The 22905-nt window shown below is 39.0% G+C and overlaps 1 protein-coding gene across 7 annotated transcripts in view; it reads left to right on the top strand.

Moving 5' to 3' along the window:
- LOC104588950 (metal ion-binding protein) overlaps positions 1-22905 on the top strand; it is a 123089-nt gene that overhangs the window by 86893 nt on the left and 13291 nt on the right. For 2 of the 7 annotated variants that reach the window (XM_010247094.3, XM_088903584.1), the window contains 2 exons: positions 17000-17122; positions 19035-19216. In XM_010247094.3, the coding sequence (XP_010245396.1) occupies positions 17000-17122; positions 19035-19216 (305 nt within the window). Of the gene's footprint in view, positions 1-16999; positions 17123-18121; positions 18238-19034; positions 19217-22905 lie in introns of those variants that run through there. The other 5 variants (XR_016085618.1, XR_016085619.1, XM_088903585.1 and 2 more) reach the window with 5 other exon arrangements.

Raw genomic sequence — 22905 nt, 5'->3', positions numbered from 1 at the left:
TGTTGTTTCTTGGAGAAGCAAGAAACAATCGGTTGTTGCTCGGTCCTCGGCTGAAGCAGAATACAGGGCCATGGCACATGGAGTTTCTGAATTATTATGGCTAAAATCATTGATGGAAGAACTTGGAGTTGAATATGACAAGCCAATGATATTGTACTGTGATAATCAGGCTGCCATCAACATTGCTCACAACCCAGTGCAACATGATAGAACCAAGCATATTGAAGTTGATCGACACTTCATTAGGGAAAGGATCTCTTCGGGTGAAGTGTGTCTTCCTTTCATCACATCTAAAGGACAGTTGGCAAATTTTCTCACCAAAGGCATTCCCAAGGCAAAACTTCAGCATGATACCAGCAAGCTTGGCATGATTGACATCTATGCTCAGCTTGAGGGGGAGTGTAGAGAAGATGGGCCGAATGGCTCATAGGTTGTTTATTCTTTCTTGTTATTTATGTTTCTTTTCTGTAATGGGCCTTATTCTGGGCCCATCCTATCTATATTAAGTTCTTTGTAAATTCTTGCCCACCTAAGGGCCTCCTTGTAATTATTCAAATATATCTTAATAAAAGAATGTTAGGGTGCTAAGAGAGAGTAGGTTCGAAACTCTCATTCTCAGACCCTCATTGCTGAACTCTCAAGCTCTCCTCTCTTCAGTTTTCTTCTGTTTTTATTGTTATTATATGTTTGATTAGATTGAGAATAATACTGTTTTGCAGTTATATGAATTTTCTTTTTGCTTTTGAATTATAGTGACTTAGTAAGTGAATCATATCATAGTAAGCCAATTATCCAATCACCAATTCTGTGCTGGTTCTTCTAGGAATCTCCTATCGCTGACATATTGGAAAAATTGTAGAATGGGATGAGAATCTCCCATCAAGATTGAATCTTGTGGGGAGCATAGGGGATTTCAAAGTTACGAAGAATCAGCCCAAGTAGAAATAAAATTTCTAGTGAGAAAACTGCTTTTCTCTAGGATTGATTTAGAACAATTATGCCAAAATAGGTGTCAATGAATTAGAAAGAATGCTACCTGATACAGAATCCACAACAAAGCTCCCAATGTGATTGACACACCAAAGAACGAGATCCAATAGTCCTCACCAAGCTGAAGATGGCACAGCAGGTGATTGAACTGCTAGAGTTGAAGAGAGAATCGATGCAGTTGTTTGCACTCCCAAGAACTGGATCAAATTCATCTCTGGTGCACTTCTGTTATCAAACTCAAAAAGTTGTTTTTCTGTAAAAACCAAGGTGGCAGAAGGAGAAAAGGCTCTCTTTCTCTTCTATGTCGAATTAGGGCTGCAAGAGCAAGATAGCTTGTCTAGATTGCTTACCCTAGTCTCCCTCTTCTATAACTTTTATCGTTATTGAATCTTAGAATGCAAGTAGGACTTTCTATTACTCTCCTATCTGAAGTGGATTGCTGGAAACAACCCTAACTAACTTAGGGTAAGGGAGAACTAATTGGTTTCCTAATTCAACCAAAACTTTCCAACTAACTACCTAGTCAAACTAGGAAGTTGGAAACTAACTTGCCTTTTCAGTTTTCCCTATTCTCTCAGAACTTTGACTATCCACTTTGAACCTTATCTTTGTATGGCGACAGATCCACAATTATGTCAATCCAAATCAATAGAGATCAGCCCACATATTAATATGCATGGGCCGAACTCACTAGCAAAAGAGCTAATAATTTGAGAAAATCAGCTGTATGCCCTGCAAAAGAGCTAATAATTTTGACTGCAAGGAGTTTCTTCCCACCTGGGTGAGTTTGAGGGTCATTCAAAACTGATTGGTTAAAAATGAAGTTGATTAGCTGGGATGTCAGAGGGTTAGGGAGTGCAAGAAAGAGAACAATGGTAAAGGACTTGCTTAAGAAAGAGAAATCGGATGTTATGCTTCAAGAATCCGAACTGTCCACATTCGATGAGAAATGAGAGAGAATATTTAGAGGGCTAGGGGTATAAGTTGGGCAGTGTCTCCATTCTTGGGGATCATCCAGAGGACTAGTGGGTTCTATGGAAGAAGGATGTAATGCAAGGAGTTGAGGAATTAGTGGGGAAATTCATGGTGTCAATCAAATTTGGACAGGAGAATGATGGGTTTGACTGGGTTTTAACAAACATTTATGGGCCTAATGGATACAGAGAGAGAAATGAAATGCGGTAAGAGTTAGAAGATATATGGGTTTGTGGGAAGGACCATGGTGTATTGGACTTGGAGGAGGATTACGACTAGCATAAGGAAATTTAATGAATTCATAAATTCCTATGAGTTGAAGGAGTTGCCTCTTTTGAACAACAATTTCATGTGGTCCAATCTGTAGATGAACCCAATTTGCTCTAAACTTGATAGGTTTTTGTTTAAATTGGACTTGGAGGAACAGTGGTGACTGCTGGTTTTGAGGGCCTTACATAGGATAAAATCCGATTACTCGCCAATTTCCTTATCCAATGATGAATTGAGGGGAAGGGGCCCGGCTCCTTTTAGGTTTGACAATATGTGGCTCTATCACCCAGGATTCAATGAGAAAGTTGAGGATTGGTGGACAGAGAGTTACCCTAGATGTCAATGGGAGGGCATTTAGTTCCATTATAAGATGAAAGGATAAAAGCAAAATTAAAGGATTGCAATAGACAACAGTTTGGGAGAATAGAAGAGAAAAAACAGGAGGTAATTGATGAAATTGAGATCTTGGACAAAAAAAGTGAAGGAACCTTCGAAGAGAAAGAGAGAGAGAGGGGCCTTAAGGAAGGAACTAGAAGACATCTTATTCAAAGAAAAAATAAGTTGGAGACAGAAGTCCAGACAGACTTGGATAAAGGAAGGGGATAAAAACACAAAGTTCTTCCATGATTTAGCAAATGATAGAAGAAGGAAGAACTTCATCTCTAAGCTAGAGATTGATGGTGATTTAAACGATCAACAAGATGAAATTGTTAGAGCCTTTGTGAGCCATTTTAAATCGATATTTAGGAACCCCCTTAGCAAAAGACTTAATTTGGAAGGGTTGGATTAGCCAAGGATATAGGATGTGTTAGACTTGGTTGAATTAACCCCCTTTGAAAATCTAAAGCTGTGTTAGACTTGGTTGAAGATATATTGGAGTTATCAGCAGTTAATTTTCAATATGATCTGGGGGCAGTTACAATAGCAAAACGGAGCCCATCATCCAATACAAAAGTGTTCTTTGTTGGAGTACTGGTTTGTGTATTAGGTTTCCCTTTCCACCTTTGGAAGAAGGGGATAGATGAATCACTTGCCCATCTGTGTGGAGGAACTCTTGATGGATCTTACTGGAGGGACCTTCGCTTGGCAGATCTCCTATTAATTGGAGTCAGTCCAGAAGAAATACCAAGGAAAATAGTGCTCAAAGTGGAGGGTACTTCCTACTCAATATGGCTGGTTTCTTCTGTAGAAGCAAGAATGTGGAAGGAGGCTCACAAGGTAGAAGACGAAAGGGTTGAAAAAGAAGCACTTCGTGACACAAAAGGATTGGTGAGTTCAAATCTTGCAAACACTTGCACCAAAATGGGTAAACAAAATCTGGAGAACTTAAAAGGTGTGGGGCAGGTGGAGGGTCAAAAACGTGGAGAACAAGGCATCTATATGGAGGGTGGTAGATCCTACATACAAGTGGTCAAAGGTGGCAAAATTGGCTGTCAAAAAGGAGGGAAGATGAAAGGTTTGGACCGGCCTGAACCAAAGAAGGGGACTGAACCGGGACGTGATACTTTAAGTAACAACGTGTCCACTCAGGCCTAGGAATGCAAATGGATCAGATCAGATTCGAATCAAGGTATAACTGAATCTGATCCAACCGTACAAACAACTGATTCGGTCCGATCGGATCTCATAAACACAAACGTGAATTCGAATCCATTAATAATGTCGAATATCTAAATATGATCCAATCCAATTTAATTTCTGAAAAAAATAATAAAAAATATAATAGTGTATATAAAGAAAAAACAAAAAAATACAAGTATTTTCTTCAACTATTTTCATCATATATATACATGTATTTTTATAAAAAATAAATAATATAAAAATTACAAAAATGCAATATAAGCATATTTATAAATAAATAAATAAACAACACACACACACACACACACACATATATATATATATATATATATATATATATATATATATATATATATATATCAGATCTTTTGGGATCGGATAGGGGGATGATTCGAACTCGATCCGATTTTCAATCGAGTCCTATTATCCAATATGATCTGATCTGAAAATCTGACAAGAGTATATCCGAATCCAATTAAATAGGATTGGATCGGGCCATGATCCGATCCATTTGTACCCCTACTCAAGCCCAATTGAATGGGCCAACAATTTACTCAAAGCCTAGGAGTCAAAATAATTTAGATGGCCCAAGGGTCAAATGCACTAAAGAGGCCTAGGGTAAAGTTGGTTGTTGAAGGTGAAACACGTGAGTCTCTTAATACTCACATACCTGAAGGGGGGAAAGCTTCAATAGATGGAAAGGAACCATCTTATCATTGTCTTCTTCGAGCTCCTCAGCTCGTTGCCGCAACTCAAGTGGGAGGTCCCTCTCTAACAACAACTTGATAGACAAAATCACAAGTATGTAAAGCAAAGAGATCTTGAGATGCCAAAAGGTGGGGATTGGTCCATTGAAGAGACCAGTGGAGATTTAGACGGGGCCGATACAGTGAATCTAGGCAGCATCGATTTCCAAACAAAGGTGGACATGATGGGTGAAGCCAGCTTTGACACAAATATTGTTCTTAGAAGAATAGAGTGACACTATGCAAACTACTGGAATCAAGGAGGGGTGGAGGATTGAAACAATTGTTTAAGACACTGTGCAAGCTACACCCCCCATCATCGAGGATGCTAACCTAATGATGCAGTATTCTTTGGGGGATAGTAGGGAGGGGCAGGCTTCTCATGTGGTTTATGAAGGTAGACCGGAAAGGGAGTTACAAGGACAGGGTCCTCTCACGACGAGATTAGATGGGGATGTCTATCTAACCCAAAACACTCCACCACAATGTGCAGGTAGGGGGGAAGAACATTGCCTCAGTTGTAATATCTCAACTCCAAATTCGAAATAGTCTTCCTTCGTCTTCTAGGTGCCCAAGTATGGGTATCCTTTTGTTTTTTGGTACTGACTTGCATGCTAAGCCTATTGTAGATACTCCGGTGTCTCATCCTAAAGGGGATGGTGTTCTAAGGGTGAAGCTAAAGCCTAAAGGTGAAAATAAGGAGTTAAAAGAAAAGGTTGGGGCTGAAACTAGTAAGGGATTGGGAGAGGAGGTAGAAAGAATATGGAGGTTGATATTGATGGACTTTGAGGTGCTCAAGATGAAGGAAGGATACCTGGAAGAGAATAATTGGAGGGAGGGATCAGCTAGTGAGGAGGTTGAGGCTGATGTAGAAAAAGAGGGCAAAAAGACAAAGTCAACTCAAGCAATAGACAATATTAAGAAGTCTGATTTTGATAAGGGAAAGGGGGAAATGAAGAAATACCATAGGAACAATGAGAAGAAAAAGGGAAATGAAAAGAAAAAATGAACTGAGGTAGAAAGATTAATGTCTGACATTGAGGGGGACCTAGAGTTTACTGGAAGGGGAGAGAGGAGGAAGACTTTTAGGTAAGGAGAGGAGAGTGGTGATAATAGGGTCTTTAGAAGAGAAGTAATGATGAAAATTATTGACTGGAATGTGAGAGATTTAGGGAATGCAAGAAAGAGAAGAGTGATAAAGGACCTACTTAGGAGGGAAAACATGGCATTGTGATGGTGCAAGAGACAAAATGGTTTGAGCTAGATAGATGGTGGGTCAAAAGCTTTTGGAGATCAAGGGGTAAGTTGGGCTTCAGCTCCGTCTTGGAAGGAGCTTCAGGAGGAATTGTGATGGTCTAGAAGGATGAAGTAGTGGAACCCATAGAGGAACTGATAGGAAGGATTGTCTGTTTTTATCAAATTCAAGAATGTTGAGGATGAATTTATCTAGATTTTAACTAATGTGTATGGCCCCAATTCTTATAGAGAGTCCAATTCTTATAGAGAGAAAAATGAAATGTGGGAGGAGTTGTTTGCAATTAAAGGTTTATGGGACAATCCTTGGTGTTTGGGAGGGGACTTCAATGTAATAAGATTCTCAAATAAAACTGGTCTAACCTCTAGGAAATTACTTTGTGCTCGAAATTGGATAGGTTCCTTTTCAACTTAGATTTGGAGAATTATTGAGGTAACCTAGTTTCTAGAGCCTTTCCTATGGTCCACTTGTGACCATTGCCCAATTAAGATAGGTGTGGAAACCTTTGTTAATAAGATTCTCAAGTAAAACTAGTAACTCCCAACTATCAATTACAACGAGCATAAGGAGATTTGATGGTTTCATAGATGATTGTTAGTTGAAGGAAATCCCACTTTTGCAAACCAAGTTCACTTGATCTAACCTCTAGGAAATTACTTTGTGCTCAAAATTGGATAGGTTCCTTTCCAACTTAGATTGGGAGAATTATTAAGGTAGCCTAGTTTCTAGAGCCTTCCCTATGTCACTTATGACCATTGCCCGATTAAGATAGGTGTGCAAACCTTTGTTAACACATCCGGAGTTTGAGTCTAAAGTGAAGGAGCTGTGGAATGAAGAGTTAAGGGGGGATAAAGTGGAAGGGAGTTAGGTTCCATAAGAAGCTACAAAGGCTAAGGTTCAAATTGAATGAGTGGAATAGAGATAGGTTTGGCAAAGTGGTAGAACAAAAGTTGAATCTAATCACTCAAATTGAAGAGATGGATGAGGAGTCTTGAGGATTGTTGAACGAACAAGATAGAGAGCTGAGAAGACAGCTGAAGAAGTAACTGGAAGGGATGGGAATACCAAAATTTTTTCATGATTTGGAAAATGGAGAACAAAGAAAAAATTTTGTAGCCAAATTAGAATTAGAAGGGGAAGTAATTACTAATCAAGAGGAAATATATAGAACTTTTGCCAATCACTTCAAATCTTTATATGGTATACTTGTGAATAAGAGGTTACCTTTGGAAGGGTTGGAGTGGCCAAGTTTAGAAGAGGTAAAGGCAAACTGACTAGAAAAAGCTTTGAAGAAGGGGAGATGAAAAGGCCGGTGTTTTTGGAGTTGTGATATCCTGCGAACAAAACACATTCCAACACCCAACCAACTTGATCTTACACCATGCATGAGATGCATGGTGTCAAATGGTTTTGTTAAGGATTTGGAACGTATATTGTTGGCAGGTGATCCAGACTTGTATTTTTGATGGATAGATCTAAGGCATCAGATTCATATGGATTTACAATAGCCTTTTATCAAGATTGTTGGGATATACTAAAAGATGACTTATGTGAGGGTGTTTAGAGAATTTTCAGATTATAATATAGTGAGTCCCGGAATCAATGCCACTTTCTTGGCCTTAATCCCTAAGAAGACTAATGTTATTCACCCTAAGGACTTTAGGCATATTAGCTTGGTGGCTAGTATATACAAAACCTTGGTTAAGGTTCTTTCCTTGAGAATTAAAGAACAATAAATTTACTCTAAAACTGTGGCAAATCATCATATCTAAAAGATAAAAATCTTCTAAATATATAAATTTCATTATTTTCAAAAAAAATACTACTATAATAAGTATTTAATAGAGAAATTTCATATCAATTAGAAATTAAAGAAGGGTATTAACTTTATATTATAAAAATTCATGATCGAAAGTAAAATGGAAGAAAAAGGATGGAGTTGTTTTTTATTTAATTGAAGAGAATAGGAAAAAAGAAAAAGAAAACTCTCCATACTTGTATTCTTTATTTCTTTCTTTTTCTCTCCTCAAAACCTTTTGATCTTTTAAATTTCATTAGTAAAACATTAAAACAAAACTTAAATGATATATAGTATATGATAGAATGTATTCACACACATATTAATAAGTTGCAACAATATAAATCATATTATAATAAGGTATCTGCCTTGTCATTTCTGTCACCTAGCCAGGTGCCTAGTTGCTATAAGTTAAGGCATTTATCCGAGGCGCCCAAGCAAGGGTGCTTTGTCGCCTAGGCGATGCCTTGATAACTGTGCTCACCACCTTGATCTGATCATAGTGCTTTGATTTCTCTCATTAACTGTTTCTCAACTTCATGTCTGAATTCTTTGAACTTTTCAAATGAGTAGATTTATATTTCATTAGTTTAACACACCCATACTGTGAAATCCATTAACCAAAAGACTCTTGGTGAGGATGGTGTTGATAGTCAGAATGCTTTTGCAGCGTTCATGCTTGAAGGGGAGTTCGAGAGTCTTGGAGAATTTTAGATAAAAAGGAAAAGTAAAGGAGGAGTGCAAAGTCTCAAGGAAAGATGAAAAGCCAAGTGCAGTTCCAGAGGAAGATTTTGAAGGTGGCCCAATCATGAAAAGGCTTGCAGAGAGAGATGTTAAGGTTGGTAAAGCTTTGGTATTATGTCTCTTGGGTGGAGGGGCATTTGCTAGAAGATCTTTCTAAGAATTTGAAAAAAGGAGTAAGGAGGAGAGGCGTGATGTACTGTATAATATGCCACAGAGGGGCATTCTTGTCCTTTCCTTTCTTTATTATGTTTAGTCGCCCCACTATTTAAAATAAAAGAACTGGTGCCACCAGGACTGGTCATTTTAGACTCTCATATCTTTCGTCTCTTCTTCTCCTTCTTATACTTCTCCTTGCTGAAAACATGGTACATAGCCCTGTCCTCAAGGAGTTCTCCACTTTCTGCACTTATTTTATGGTTAGGCTTAACAAGAGTATCAGCAGGTTTCACTCCTAACTTGCTAGTTTCTTCCAATAAGTCCAGAACATACTTCCTTTGGGAGATGAAAATGCCATGCTTAGATCGAGCTACCTCAATTCCTAGGAAATAGTGTAACTTTCCTAGGTTTTTCACTTCGAATTCCTTGTGAAGGTGCTGTTTAAGGGTTTCAATTTCACTAGTGTCACTTCCTGTTATCACAATGTCATCTACATAGACTGCAAGTAGAGCCAGGGAATGACCTGTCTTCTTAAAGAAGAGAGTGTGATCTGACTAAACCTATATGTATTCGAATTTGTCCAAAGCTTGTCTAAACCTATCAAACCAAGCTCTCAGTGATTGTTTCAGCCCGTACAAGGCCTTCTTCAGAAGGCAAACTTTCTTTCCTGCTTCTGTACTATAAAAAACCAAGGGGTAACTCCATGTATACTTCCTCTTGCAAGTCTCCGTTGAGAAAGGCCCAGCTGAAATAGTAGCCATGAGAATTTTGCAGCAATGGATAGGAGAACTCTGATAGTGTTCATTTTGGCAACAAGTGCAAAGGTTTTTGTATAGTCTATGCCATAAGTTTGTATGAATCCCTTTGCAACCAATTTGGCCTTATACCTCTATACAGTACCATCAGCATTATATTTCACAGTAAACATCCTTCTGCATCCAACAGGTTTCTTCCCTTCAGGCTGGTTAACTAGTTCCCATGTGTTCTTGACAAGAGCATCCATCTTTACTTGCATTGCTTCCTTCCATTCAGGTATCAAAAGAGCTTCTTGCACTTTTCTGGGTATAGGAATAGTAGAAATAGATGCCAAGTAAGATCTGTAGGATTCTGAGAGACAATTTTAGGAAAGGAACTTGGAGATGCAATGGGCAGTGGATGAGGTGCAATGGCGCTTCCCTTTACGAATAGCAATTGGAAGATCAAGGTCATCTATCAGTGAAGGCTGAACATTTGTAACAACGGGATCAACAGTGGGAGCAGTAGTAGTGTCTAGATCTGGAACTATAGAAGATGTTGGAACTAGCCTAGATTGCTGTTGAGTACAAGAATCAACTTGCTCCACCACTTTCTGTGATACACTCTCAACTCCCTGCATTTTTGACAACCTTCTTCGCAACTCCCCCCCTTAGTAACTGGGACAGGTAAAGGAACTCTTGATCCCTTCCTCACTATTCTCCCTCTTAGGAGAAGCCTTATGATAGTAGGGCATATACTTGGAGCGATGAGGTTCAAGGATTTGAACAAAACAAGTACACCCAAAAGTTTTGAGGGGAATAGTGAATAGGTCCTTATCTAGATATAGAAGACTAAACGGGGTTTGCATGTTTAGGACTCGTAAAGGAACCCTGTTAATGAGGTATATGGTTGTACGGATTGCATCTCCCCAAAAGCGTATGGGAACATTGGAGTTGAGCATGATGCTTCTGGCTACCTCTAAAATATGCCTGTTTTTTCTCTCTGCAACCCTGTTTTGCTGAGGTGTGTGAGGAAATGTGCTCTGGTGAATGATCTCATGATCAAGGAGATAGGATTCCAAGGGTTTCGCAAAATATTCCTTGGCATTATCAGATCTAAGAATCTTGATCTTGGTTTCAAATTGAGTTAGGATCATCTGATGGAAAGCTTGGGTCAGAGAGGGGACCTCATCTCGAGAATGCATAAGATAGACCCATGAAAGACGGGTATAGTCATCAACAAATAATAAGAAATATCTATACCCCCCCATGGTGGGTGTATGGTAGGGGCCCCAAACATCAGTATGCACAATTCTCAAAAGGAAGGTTGCTTCTTTTCTTACTTAAAGGATAAGATGATCTACTATGTTTTGCAAGTTCACAACTTTCACATTTTAACCCAGACACTTCTACTGACTCAAACAAGTTTGGAAAGAGACTCTTTAAAGACCCAAAAGATAAATGACCTAAGCGGTTGTGCCAAAGCATAATCTTACTACAAGACTAAGAAACAAACAATTTCCCTGCTTCACTCTGCTCCCCTGTGAATGTTCCAGCAAGTAGACTCCATTCATCTCACGGCCAATCCCAATCACCTTCTTCGTTTCCAGATCCTGAAAAATACACCAATCAGGGAAAAAAAGTTACCGAACAGTTTTGATTTTTAGTAATACTACTAACTGAAAGTAAGTTAGCACTAAGCTTGGAAACATGCAAAACTGAGGATAGGGAGATGGTATATGATAATCTGATGTCTCCCTTGCCAGAAATTGCTACAAGAGAGCCATCAGCAATAGAAACTTTGTCTCTCCTAGAGACAAAAGCATGGTAAGCAGTAGCTCTTGTACCTGTATGAGCAAGGGCTGAAGTAGGCTATTGAGCTGATGTAGGCTGAGCTAAATTACTAAATTCATTTTCTAGCTGAGTCAGAGTAGCTCGGACTACAGCTAGGGTATCTAGAGGAGTGCCTCTTGTTCCTGATGAAGTTGTACTATCAGTGTTGACAGCCATATTAGCATTCCCTTTCTTATTTCTAAGCTTTGCTGGAACTAGATGAGGCTGCAACTTCCAACAGGTGTCCTTAGTATGTTTAGGTTTCTTGCAGTGTTCACATACTAAGTCCTTCTTAGCTTCCTTCTTCTCCTTATCCCCCCCAAATATAGGTCTAACTGCTGCCAAGGCTGATTCGGAGGGCTGTTGCTGCAACATAACCTTTCTCCTAGTTTCTTCACTATGCACTAGGGAATAGGCTTGGGATAAAGTCACACTATCTCTTGAGACCAGCTAGGAACTCAAAAACTCTGTTAGTTTCAACCTGTCAATTTCATGCCACAGGGATTTTGGTTGAAAAGTAAAGAGAAATGTGCTTCTCTCCTTGCCTCAGATTTTTAACCTCACATTTTAGCTCATAAGCCCTAGCAACATTAAGGGGCTGAGAGTAGGTTTTCTTCATAACATCCCATATTTCCATAGCTGTTTTGGCCCACAAGTAGTTTCGGCTTATGTGTGGCTGCATAGAGTTGCACAGCCATGTTATCATCAAAAAATTCTCTTGGACCCACCTAGCATAAGTAGGGTCCTCCTTGGAGGGTTCCTTCACATCCCTTAGCGAGAAGTTCAATTTTCCTCTACCCCCAATAGCCATCATGGCTGGTTGGGCCCATTCCAAGTAGTTTGATCCATCAAACATAACAGTTGTAATCTGAAAGGTGTTTTCAGTCATGTTACATGAACCACCAATCCCAAAAGAACCTTCCCCTTGGTTCTTGTACTCCATTCTAAGTTAACAAGAAGCTTTAAACTACTGTGACAAGAAAAACTGTATTTCAAGGCTGATAACAGCCAACCTAGGACAATGATTTTGTAGTTAGATAACAGTCAACTATTGTCCTAAGATTGATATCAGTCCTGAACTGATTGATATCAGTCCTGAGATTTTCTATTTGTACCTCTCTGAATGAATAACAAAGTCCTTTTGAGTATCAATCTCAAGAAAATGTACTTTATGAAGAAAAATGCCCAGAAAACTGATTGCTACCTTCAGTATTCAAACTTGATCAATTGATTACTGTCAGCACCTTAATCTTGATCAAAGGACCAAGAAAAAGCTGATCGGCACCTCCAATCTTGATCAACAATCGATCTTGATCACTCAATTCCTGCCTAATTCTTCTTGATTACAAGAAGCTCTCTCCAATCTTAGGACAGCTGCTAAAGCCTTCTTGCAACCTCCAAGAATCAGCCGAAGTAAGGATCTTTCTGAACTTTCAGCCCTAAACAATTCTCATGTGGTCGGCTGAATTAAATCACATGAGAAACCCTAGATCGAAGGCTCTGATACCAACTTGAAAGAAGAAGAAGGAGAACTGTTTACTGTATTAGAGAAGTAATACAGGTTCGAAGAGAAGAAACAGAGAGAGAGAGAGAGAGAGAGAGAGAGAAGAAGAGTGAAGAGAGGAGAAAAGAAAGAAGGGGTTCGGTGGTTAATGATCTGCCGCTCCATACACTTTATTTATAGCTTTAGGTTCCTTACAAGAATAGGAAATGAACAAAAATTAGAAACAATAAGGCCAGCCGGCTCAACTTAAAAGAAATTAGAAACTACTAGGTGTGGGTATGAAACCACACACACTAGAGCCTGAGTATGGCTATGGAACCCCACACTAGTGGCTAACCAACTATTTCTTCATTAACCTTGGAGACCTATTTGCCCTGTTAAAGTGTATTTCTACATAAGCTGAAATTGGGTTCTGATTGTTAATCACTTAGAGTGAGAGCTGTGAATTTCTCTTTGTGGGTGTGTATTGACTGAAATCATGAATGCTGAAGATTCTGCAACTTCGGGAACCACCATGAATCAAGGTGGAATGAGTAGTGGTCATGACTCCATGAATTTCCTAATGACTATTACCCCGTTGGATGGTAGAAATTACCTGGCATGGTCTAAGGAGTTGCGGATGTATATCACAGCCAAGGGTAAGGCAGGATATATTAATGGGAAAATAAAAGAACCTAGGGCTAGTACTGCCGAATACGATAAGTGGGACCAAGAAAATTGCATGATTATGTCATGGCTTTTGGCATCCATGTTACCATCCGTCAGACAGAATTTCATGTGGGCCAAGACAGCAAAAGAAATATGGGATCAAGCACAAGCAACTTATTCAGAGAAGAGGCATTATGCTAGAATTTACCAACTACAAGCAGAATCTTCGACATGTAAGTAGGGAGAAAGGAACTTATCGACCTATTATTCTACTCTCACTTCAGTTTGGAAAGAACTAGACTATTATCAGAACATTGATTGGGAAAGTGAAAAGGATGCTAAAGCATACAAAATGTTAGTTTCACAGCAAAGGGTGTTTGTTTTCCTTCTGGGTTTGAATCCCGTGTATGAACCTATTCGTGTTCAGATTTTGGGCAGCAAGGACCTTCCATCTGTCCAAGAGGTTTATGCACTTGTTCATTCTGAAGAAAGTAGGAAATCTGCCATGAACCCTCCTGAGGGGGAGACTATTGCTCTTGCTGTAAGGGGTAACATTGGGGCACCAAGAAGAGGGGAAAATCAAAAAAAGACAGATGATAAAGACAAATTGTGGTGTACTCATTGCCAAAAATCTAGGCACACCCATGAAACCTATTGGGAATTGAATGGGAAACCAAAATGGGCACAAGAATTGGGTAAAAATAGCAAGAAGCCATACCATGGGCTGGATCCTTCACCTCACCCAGGTACTGTTCTAGTTGATGTTCCTAAACCTATTGATATTGACACTTCAGGTTGTGATCTGAACCTTCCTATTGCAAAAAGGAAGGGTGTCAAATCATGCACCACACGCCACCCCACATCTCACTTCTTGTCCTATGAGAATGTTTCATCTTCTTTTCGTGCTTTTCTATCTGCCATTGATAGTATTCCCCTTCCAAGAGTGTTGTGGAGGCCTTACTTGTTCCTAAGTGACAAATGCAATGACAGAAGAGATCAATGCTCTTCAAAAGAATGGCACGTGGGAGCTAGTAGATCTTCCTAAGGGAAAGGAGCTTGTAGGGTGCAAATGGATGTTCTCTATAAAACATAAGGCAAATGGGTCTATGGAAAGGTATAAGGCTCGGCTAGTTGCAAAAGGCTTCACGCAGGTGCATGGACTTGTGGGCAAGCTTCTCAACCTATCCATGACCAAGCCTGACATTGCATATGTTGTGGGTGTCCTCAGTCAGTTCATGCATGCACCTAAGGAGGCACACCTTGAGACAACAGACAGAGTTCTTAGGTACTTGAAAAAGTTCCCAGGGACAAGTTTACTCTTTAAGAAGCATGGGCACATGAGAGTAGAGGTGTACAAAGATGCATATTGGGCCGGCTCAGTGGATGACAGAAAATCCACTAGTGGATATTGTGCCTTTGTTGGTGGAAACCTTGTGGCTTGGAGAAGCAAAAAACAGAGTGTGGTGGCTAGGTCAAGTGCAGAGTTACTGTGGATCAAAAATCTATTGAGTGAATTAGGATTTCCTTTTGATGATCCTATGTCACTCTACTGTAACAACAAAGCTGCCATCGACATTGTAGCCAACCCAGTTCTCCATAATAGAACCAAGCATATTGAGGTTGACAAGCATTTCATCAGAGAGAAAATTGGGAAGGGGCAAGTGTGCACTCCCTACATTAGTTCTGATGAACAACTTGCAGATGTTCTTACTAAAGGATTATGTTCACTACGGCATTATGATCTTTGTGACAAGTTGGGGATGATTGACATTTATGCCCCAACTTGAGGGGGAGTGATGTAATCTGTATAATAGGTTGTAGAGGGGCATTCTTGTCCTTCCCTTTCTTTTTATTATGTTTAGTCGCCCTACAATTTAAAATAAAAGAACTAGCGTCGCCAGGACTGATCTTTTTAGACTCTCATATCTTTTGTCTCTTCTTCTTCTCCTTCTTCTACTTCTTCTCCTTGCTGAAAACAAGGCGCAAGAAGAGCTTTTTAAACAAAGAAAGAAAGCCTATTTGCTCCTACTTTTGTAAGCTGGTCAAAGAAGAGGGGAAGAATGCTAAGGAGATGCACAAGGGCAGCAGTGTGTTGGACAATTTTGGAAGAGAGGAACCAAAGAATATTTCTTGAAAAAGAAAGAAACAGAGAAGTTGTCATTCCAGGCCATTACCATCAAGGTGGTTCATGGGTTAAGTCATTGGATCTCTTTAAGGATATTCCTGGCAATGAAGCAATGAGAAAGTGGAGAGAGGTAGTGAAGGCAATATGGGTTTGTCTGGCATAGGAGTCTTAAGGAATGAAGGAAATATAATTGCATTCTATTCAGGTCCAATTGGAATTGGGGATTCGCTAAGGGCTGAAGTTCTGGATGTTATGGAAGGAATTCAAAAGGCCAAAGAGCTGAATATCAGGAAGTTGCTCATTGAAGGTGATTCAAAACTTGTAATTAGCTGGCTCCCAAAAGAGGAGGATTCATGGTGGTGCTATATATATCACAATAGGAAAGCCATTAACTTACTACAAGAGTTAGAGGTTACTGGTAATTGAGTCAGAAGAGATGCAAATGCCTTCGCTGATACACTTGCTAAACAAGGGGTGGGAAGGAATACTTTACTACTTTTTTTTTTCTGTTGGGGAGGGCTAAGAGTGTTTATCCCCCCCCCCTTTCTTATTGCACTAAAGTTCTTCCTGATTAATGAATTTGTTTCTGTTATTGATCAAAAAAAGACCTTTTTAAAGGAAGGAGAGGAGGCATGGGTTAAGGGAGAAGGTGTGGAAGAGGATTTCGTTCGAGAGGAGAAATTTTGATGTTGGGATTTTCTCTCTCTCTTAGCTGATTCCTTATCATCTTCCCCTTGAAATCTCTTTTTATTTTTTGATGGATTTTAATATTATCAAAAAAAATTAAAACTCTTGCCAAACTCGTATAGTTATGGATAGTATAAAAGTGGGAGATATCTATTTTCTTCTTCTTTTGTTACTTTTTTGTGTTGTTAAATGGTACACCATTATCTTGTCGATACTTTCTTTGTCTAAAAGAGAACATCAATGTCATAGTTGTCAAGATGGCACCTAGGCAATAAGGCATATCATATCATATCATATAAGGTAAACAGGTTTAAAAAGGCAACATAAAAGACTAATATTCAACTTAGAGAACCGTAAAATGGGTTTTGTCCCTTTTCCTTTCATTTAAATCATATACAACCGCTTCTCTGCCTTGTGACCAAAATAATGGCTCTGGCACTCCACTTTTTTCTTTTTCTTTGCATTAATAGAACAGAGATTCATCTACTAGTTTTACATAGGCTATGTAATACTGTTTTAGTTCTACTCTTAATATGCTATTCTTTCATATTAGATCACTTTTAATGTTTTCAAGTTTTTACACCAACTAGAAAACAATCTAAATTACCATAATTTTTACATTAAAAAAAAAAAACAAAATCATCACCTAGGTGAAGTGTTCTGGCAACATGATTAATGACACTCAGTCCATGCATGACTTAAGAGTATCTTCTTGCAGCAGTGATGTCCAATTGTTCCATGGGGACATGGCAAAGTACCAAAATATGCAGGCATTTATTAGGGGAACCAGAACTTTGATTTACTTCCAACTGAAGTTTGTGCTCAAAGATACTATTTTGAAAGGCTAAATGTGTAGACAAATTGATTATACTACATTGCAATTACTAACTTCTATGTTTTTTCTTCATCCCATTAATTTTTATTCTGCTGATTCGTCTCCCTTTGTTTTGAAGATGTGCAGGGGCTGGGAATTTACGAGATGATATTCTTTACTATAGAAGGGAACTAGAAAACTGCCATGATTGTGATGATGATAAAAAGGGGAACCTCCTGGATATGGGTATTAAAGCTCTAAGGTTAGTACTCAGTACAACTTACTGAACAAGGGGATATGACTCTATTCAGCTGATATTTTATTCATGTATTCCTATTTTTTAACTAATGGGGCTAAATTTGGTCACATGGGTAACCATATTAAATGATCATGGCAATAATATCCAGATTATTCACTTTATCAGAATTACTGATTGTAGAGAAAAGAGAGAACCTTAGTAGCTTTTTTTTTTTTTTTTTTTTTTGCTACTAAGAATCTCAGTAGTTTGATGTACAATGATGTTGAACTATTTTACAATATCATGCTTGTATTACTTTTTCTCATAACTAAGAATCTCAATAGTTAGTTGTGGCAAGAGGGAGGTCGTGGTGAAAATAGTGGCTCTTTCTTTGATCATGGTGGTGGTGTTGGAGGTTGATTTTTAGGGGGAGGCCATGATAGAGGATGTAATAATGGTCCTCAGAAGTGCACTTATTGTGGAATGGAGGATCACATAGTTAATTTTTGTTATGATCTACATGGCCCACCTTCTATGTGGACCAATCATGCTATAGTGAGTAGTGATGAAACAAGTGGTAATCAATAGACTGATCAAATGCTCTTGGCTTCTATGGGTGCCACTATGAAGGAGATGGTGAGGATACCACATGATGAATATGAGAGGTTCGTTCAGGCTATATTAGAACACAATACTTCTACCCTTTCTGACTCAAGTATAGCTTGTTTGGCATCTAAAACCTCTTCCATATTCCATTGGATTATTGACTCTGGAGCTTCTGATCATATGACTAGGACTCCATGTGTTTTTCTTCTCTTTTTCAATTTCACTCTTCACAAATTATTCCTTCAGCCAATGGTTCATCCTCTTCTAATTGTAGTGTTAGCAATGTTGGTCTAGCATCTCTTTCCTTATCATTTGTTCCATATGTCTCTAATTTTCCCTTCAACCTTATGTGTTAGTAAACTAACTAAATCTCATAACTGCTCAATTACCTTTTATCCATCCTCTTGTATCTTTCAGGATCTCAAGACAGGGATGAAGATTAGTGGAGGGCATGAAGTAGGCTAATTGTATTATCTTAATATTGATGCTCAGAAGTAGCACTTCAATCCTTTCTTACACCTATCCAATGGCATTGCAGGCTTGGTCATCCATCTCTTCGAGCAGTTAAGCCTCTTGTTCCTTCATTGAGCCATCTCATCTTTGGAGTGTGAATCCTGTCAATATGGGAAACATCATCATGTTCCCTTTAGTCCTAGATTGTGTCCTACAATTATTACAAATACTTTTGTAATTTTTGTTGATGATTTTTCAAGAATGGCATGGCTTCATCTTATGAAAGAAAGAAGTGAATTGTTTTCCCTTTTTCAAAAACTTCATGTTGAAATTCATACTCAATTTGCTTTTCCAATCAAAATTCTATGATCCAACAATGGCAAAGAATATTTTCTTTTTGTTTCAACAACATTTAGAAAAACAAGGTATTATTCATCAAACTTATTTCCACAACAAAATGAGGTGGTTGAACAGAAGAATCATCATTTACTTGCTATGTTCTTCATCAAATGAATGTTCCCAAAGAGTTTTGGAGCAATTTTCTTACGGCATGTTTTCTTCCCATTTTCTTTAATGTTTCTCACTCTGTCTCCTTTTCCTTTGACTCCAAGGGTATTTGGTTGCATCTGTTTTGTTCATAATATGGGTCCCGGTTTGGATAAGTTAGATGCACGATCAACTAAATGCATCTTTCTTGGCTAATTTAGAACTCAAAAATGTATAAATGTTATAATCCTAATTCTCATTGATCTTTTGTGTATCCTGATGTTATTATGTTCTTTGAATCTACCACCTTCTTCACTAGTTCTGATATTTCTTCTTCTCTTCATATGTTTCCTTTTCCTAATCCTGTCGGTGATCCTATTCCTATTATCAGAAAGTCTCTAACTACACAAGTGAATACCAGTATTGGAAGGCCACCAACCACACAAGTGTATACACATAGACAAGCACCAGCTCCTCCACCAGTTGAATCTCCACTAACAAATCCAATTGTCGCTTCTACTCCAGTTTCACCTCCCATTTCTGACTTTGGCCTTTCCATAACTGTACATAAAGGTAATCATAGTTATACTCTTCATCTCATATCTAATTATATTTTTGTTTCTTGCCTTTCTTCTTCCTATTGTCAGTTTGTTTCCCTTTTGTTTTTTGTTTCTATTCCTAAGACTATCTGTTGAGTTACAAAGCTGGTTGCAGGGTTAGTTTGGTACTTTTGCTTGTATTTCTTTGTCATTTCTTGTGTTAGATATTGGGCCTTTTGTCTTGGGGGTAATAATGTAATTGCAACATTAATATAAAAAAGTCATTGGTGCGGCAGTTAAAGGTGAACAGTTCTGTTCGATCTCTACTTGCTTTTAGCCCTTGTTTTTCAACTTCTCTTCTTTTATACTACTTCACTCTGAACTAAATCTGGACTGTAACCAGGATTATTTAGACCTTATTTATTAATTTCTTGTCTGATCACCATGCTATCAGAACCTAAGTTGGTAAAGGGAAGGTTGCAAGATTGCCGGCATAGGGAGTCCCTAACCCCGTTTCTTTGTGTTTACCTTTTAGTCTGTGGGTCATTGTATACACCCCTCTAAGACTTGTGCAGGTACAACCAATGCCACTCCTCCCTTGAATACTCTAATGGACTGTGCTACAGCGCAAGTTTTTGAGAACCTTTCGGACAATAGCTTAGAACAAGAGAGAGCTAGAATCTGGTTCCTAATTCTGGAAAACCTTTTGGACCCGACCCTAGGAGTGGAGAATATTGAAAATAGAGTAAATCACCCTTTCACCCAACCAAAGTCAGTATCCTGAACCTTAATCCAGGAGGATGTTAGGAGGTTGAATCAGGAGGAGAAAGAAGAGTCAAAAGGAAACAGAAGACTGGGAAGGAAGAGTGAAGGAAGCAAGGTATATTTAAGGAAGAAAGGAAAGCAAAGAAGAAGAAAGCAAAGCGAGTTAGAGAAGCTTAAGTGCGGAATTAATTATGAGAGGAAGGAAGAGGGGAGCCTGAAAAGAAAAAGAGGAGAACAATAGGCAACCATTGATAAGGGGTTTCAAGCAGGTTGAAATGAAAATAGTCAGCTGGAATGTAAAAGGCTTTGGAAGTACCAAAAAGAGGAGAATAATCAGGAATACTCTCAGAAAAGAGAAGAAAAACAGCCTTTTGAGAAGAAAGAACTGTTCAGAAAGATGCAAAAGTTCAAAAGAAAGTAGCAGGAATCAGAATTCAAGAGGAGAGAAGAAGAAGAAGAAGAAGAAGAAGAAGGTGGCGGCAACTTGGGTTCAGAGAGAGATTTTCGAACATAATCTCTTCTCTTACGCCCTTAATTCTATTTTATTAAGTTAAACTTTGGTAATTTACAAAGAAGCCCCTAGTTGGGTAGAAAATAAAAAAGACATAACATAAGAAAGAATAAGCCCAGATTAAGGCACATTACAGCAAAGGACATAAAAGATATAAAAAGGATAAACAGCCTATGGGCCATTCGGCTCATCTTCTCTACACTCCCCCTCAAGCTGAGCATAGATGTCAATCATGCCAAGCTTGCCAGTATCATTCTGAAGTTTAGCCTTGGGAATGCCCTTGGTGAGGAAATCTGCTAACTGTCCTTCAGAGGTGATGAAAGGTAGACACACTTCTCCAGAAGCCACTCTTTCTCAAATGAAGTGTCTATCAACTTCAATATGCTTAGTTCTGTCATGTTGCATTGGGTTGTGAGCAATGTTGATGGCAGCCTGATTATCACAGTATAACATCATTAGCTTATCATGCTCAATACCCAGTTCCTCCATCAAGGATTTAAGCCACAATAGTTCAGAAACTCCATGAGCCATGGCTCTGTATTCTGATCCGGCTGAAGATCGAGCAACAACTGATTGTTTCTTGCTTCTCCAAGAGGCAATATTACTTGCCACCAAGCTACAATACCCAGAGGTAGATCTTTTGTCATCAATATTTCCAGCCCATTCAGCATCTGTGTAGGCTTCAAGTTTCATATGGTCATGCTTGGCAAATAGAATTCCCTTTCCAGGGGAGCCCTTCAAATAACACAGAATCCGCTCTGCTGCTGCCATATGAGTATCCCTGGGAGCATGCATGAACTGACTGATGCAACTGACAGCGTATGCAATGTCTGGTCGAGTCATGCATAGATAAAGAAGTTTTCCAAGTAGTCTCCGGAAGACTCCCTTATCTTCTAACAATATTCCATTTGAAGCATAGAGTTTATGGCTCATATCAATAGGAGTAGCAACTGGTCTAGCACCCATCTTCCTTGTTTTAGAGAGCAAATCAAGAACATACTTCCTCTGAGAGATAAGGATCCCATCCTCATCCTTGGATCTAGCAACTTCTATGCCAAGAAAGTATCTCAATTCTCCTAGATCTTTGATCTCAAACTCTATATGAAGGAAAGATTTGAGATCATTGATTCTTGAGACATCATTACCAGTCACAACAATATCATCAACATACACAATTAGGTAAACGGCCAAGGATCCTCTCCTCTTCACAAAGAGGGTATGATCAGACTGTGTCTATACATAGCCAAAGCTAACAAGGGCAGCCCTAAACCTTTCAAACCATGCTCTAGGGGACTGTTTGAGTCCATAAAGAGATTTCTTCAGCCTGCAGACCTTTCCTTTCATATCCTTTTCATACATCCCTAGAGGAAGGGACATATAGACCTCCTCATGTAATTCTCCATTCAGAAATGCATTCTTTACATCCAGTTGATAAAGTGGTCAGTTTGAGTGTGCAGCCAAAGATAGTAGAACTCTCATAGAAGTCATCTTGGCAATAGGGGCAAAGGTTTCCAGATAATCAATCCCATATGTCTGTGTATAGCCTTTTGCAACCAGCCTAGCCTTGTACATTTCAATGGTGCCATCAGCATGATATTTGATAGTAAAAACCCACTTACAGCCTACTGGATCCTTCCCTTCAGGCAAATCAACAACTTCTCAAGTGTCATTCTTGTGTAGGGCATCAATTTCTGTTCTCATAGCATCCCTCCATTCTGGAATATTAAGAGCTTCTGACACAGACCTGGGAATTGGGTTAGAGGCAACAGAAGAAAGGTAGGCAAAATATGAAGGAGAGAGCAAACTATAAGAAATCTGTTTGGAAATGCAATGTGCAGTACACTTCCTTTTTCCTTTCCTAATAGCAGTGAGGATATCAAGGTCTGGGAAGGATGGCTCCAAAGGGGCTGTAACAGTACCTGTTGTCTCATATGTAACTGGAAGTGCATGAAGCTCATGTGTTGTAGGGGAAACAACCTGCTCATTTCTGGTTCTTTGCCGTTGATACAACTTGGGATTAAAAAGAGGGCGAGGAGGTAAAGGAGGAGGAATAAGAACACTGGAATGAGAGTGAGGTGACTGATCCTCCCTTGATTCATTTGAAGGAGGAAGAGACTCAGCAAAAGACTCAACTGGGATAGGAAGAGGAAGAGCAAACACCTGTGACAAATCCTCCCCCTTTGGACAATGTCTCTCCAGAGAAGAACCATAAAGGGAAGAAAGCTCATCAAAGGTGACATCCATTGAGACATACCGAGTACTAGTCTTCGGATCAAAACAACAGTAACCCTTTTGTGTGGGGAAATAACCAAGGAAGATACACTTGTGGGCATTTGGTTCAAATTTATGTCTTTGGACACTTGGGATATGTACATAACAGGTGCAGCCAAAGATACGAAGAGGAATAGGAAAAAGATCCTTGTCCGAATGAAGGAGACTGAAGGGAG

Source organism: Nelumbo nucifera, chromosome 4 (assembly GCF_055504915.1).
Source record: "Nelumbo nucifera cultivar China Antique chromosome 4, China Antique-T2T, whole genome shotgun sequence".
In the NCBI taxonomy this organism is placed as follows: Eukaryota; Viridiplantae; Streptophyta; class Magnoliopsida; order Proteales; family Nelumbonaceae; genus Nelumbo; species Nelumbo nucifera.
The sequence above is the reverse complement of the archived record's forward strand: the minus strand, read 5'-3'. Positions and strand labels throughout refer to the sequence as shown.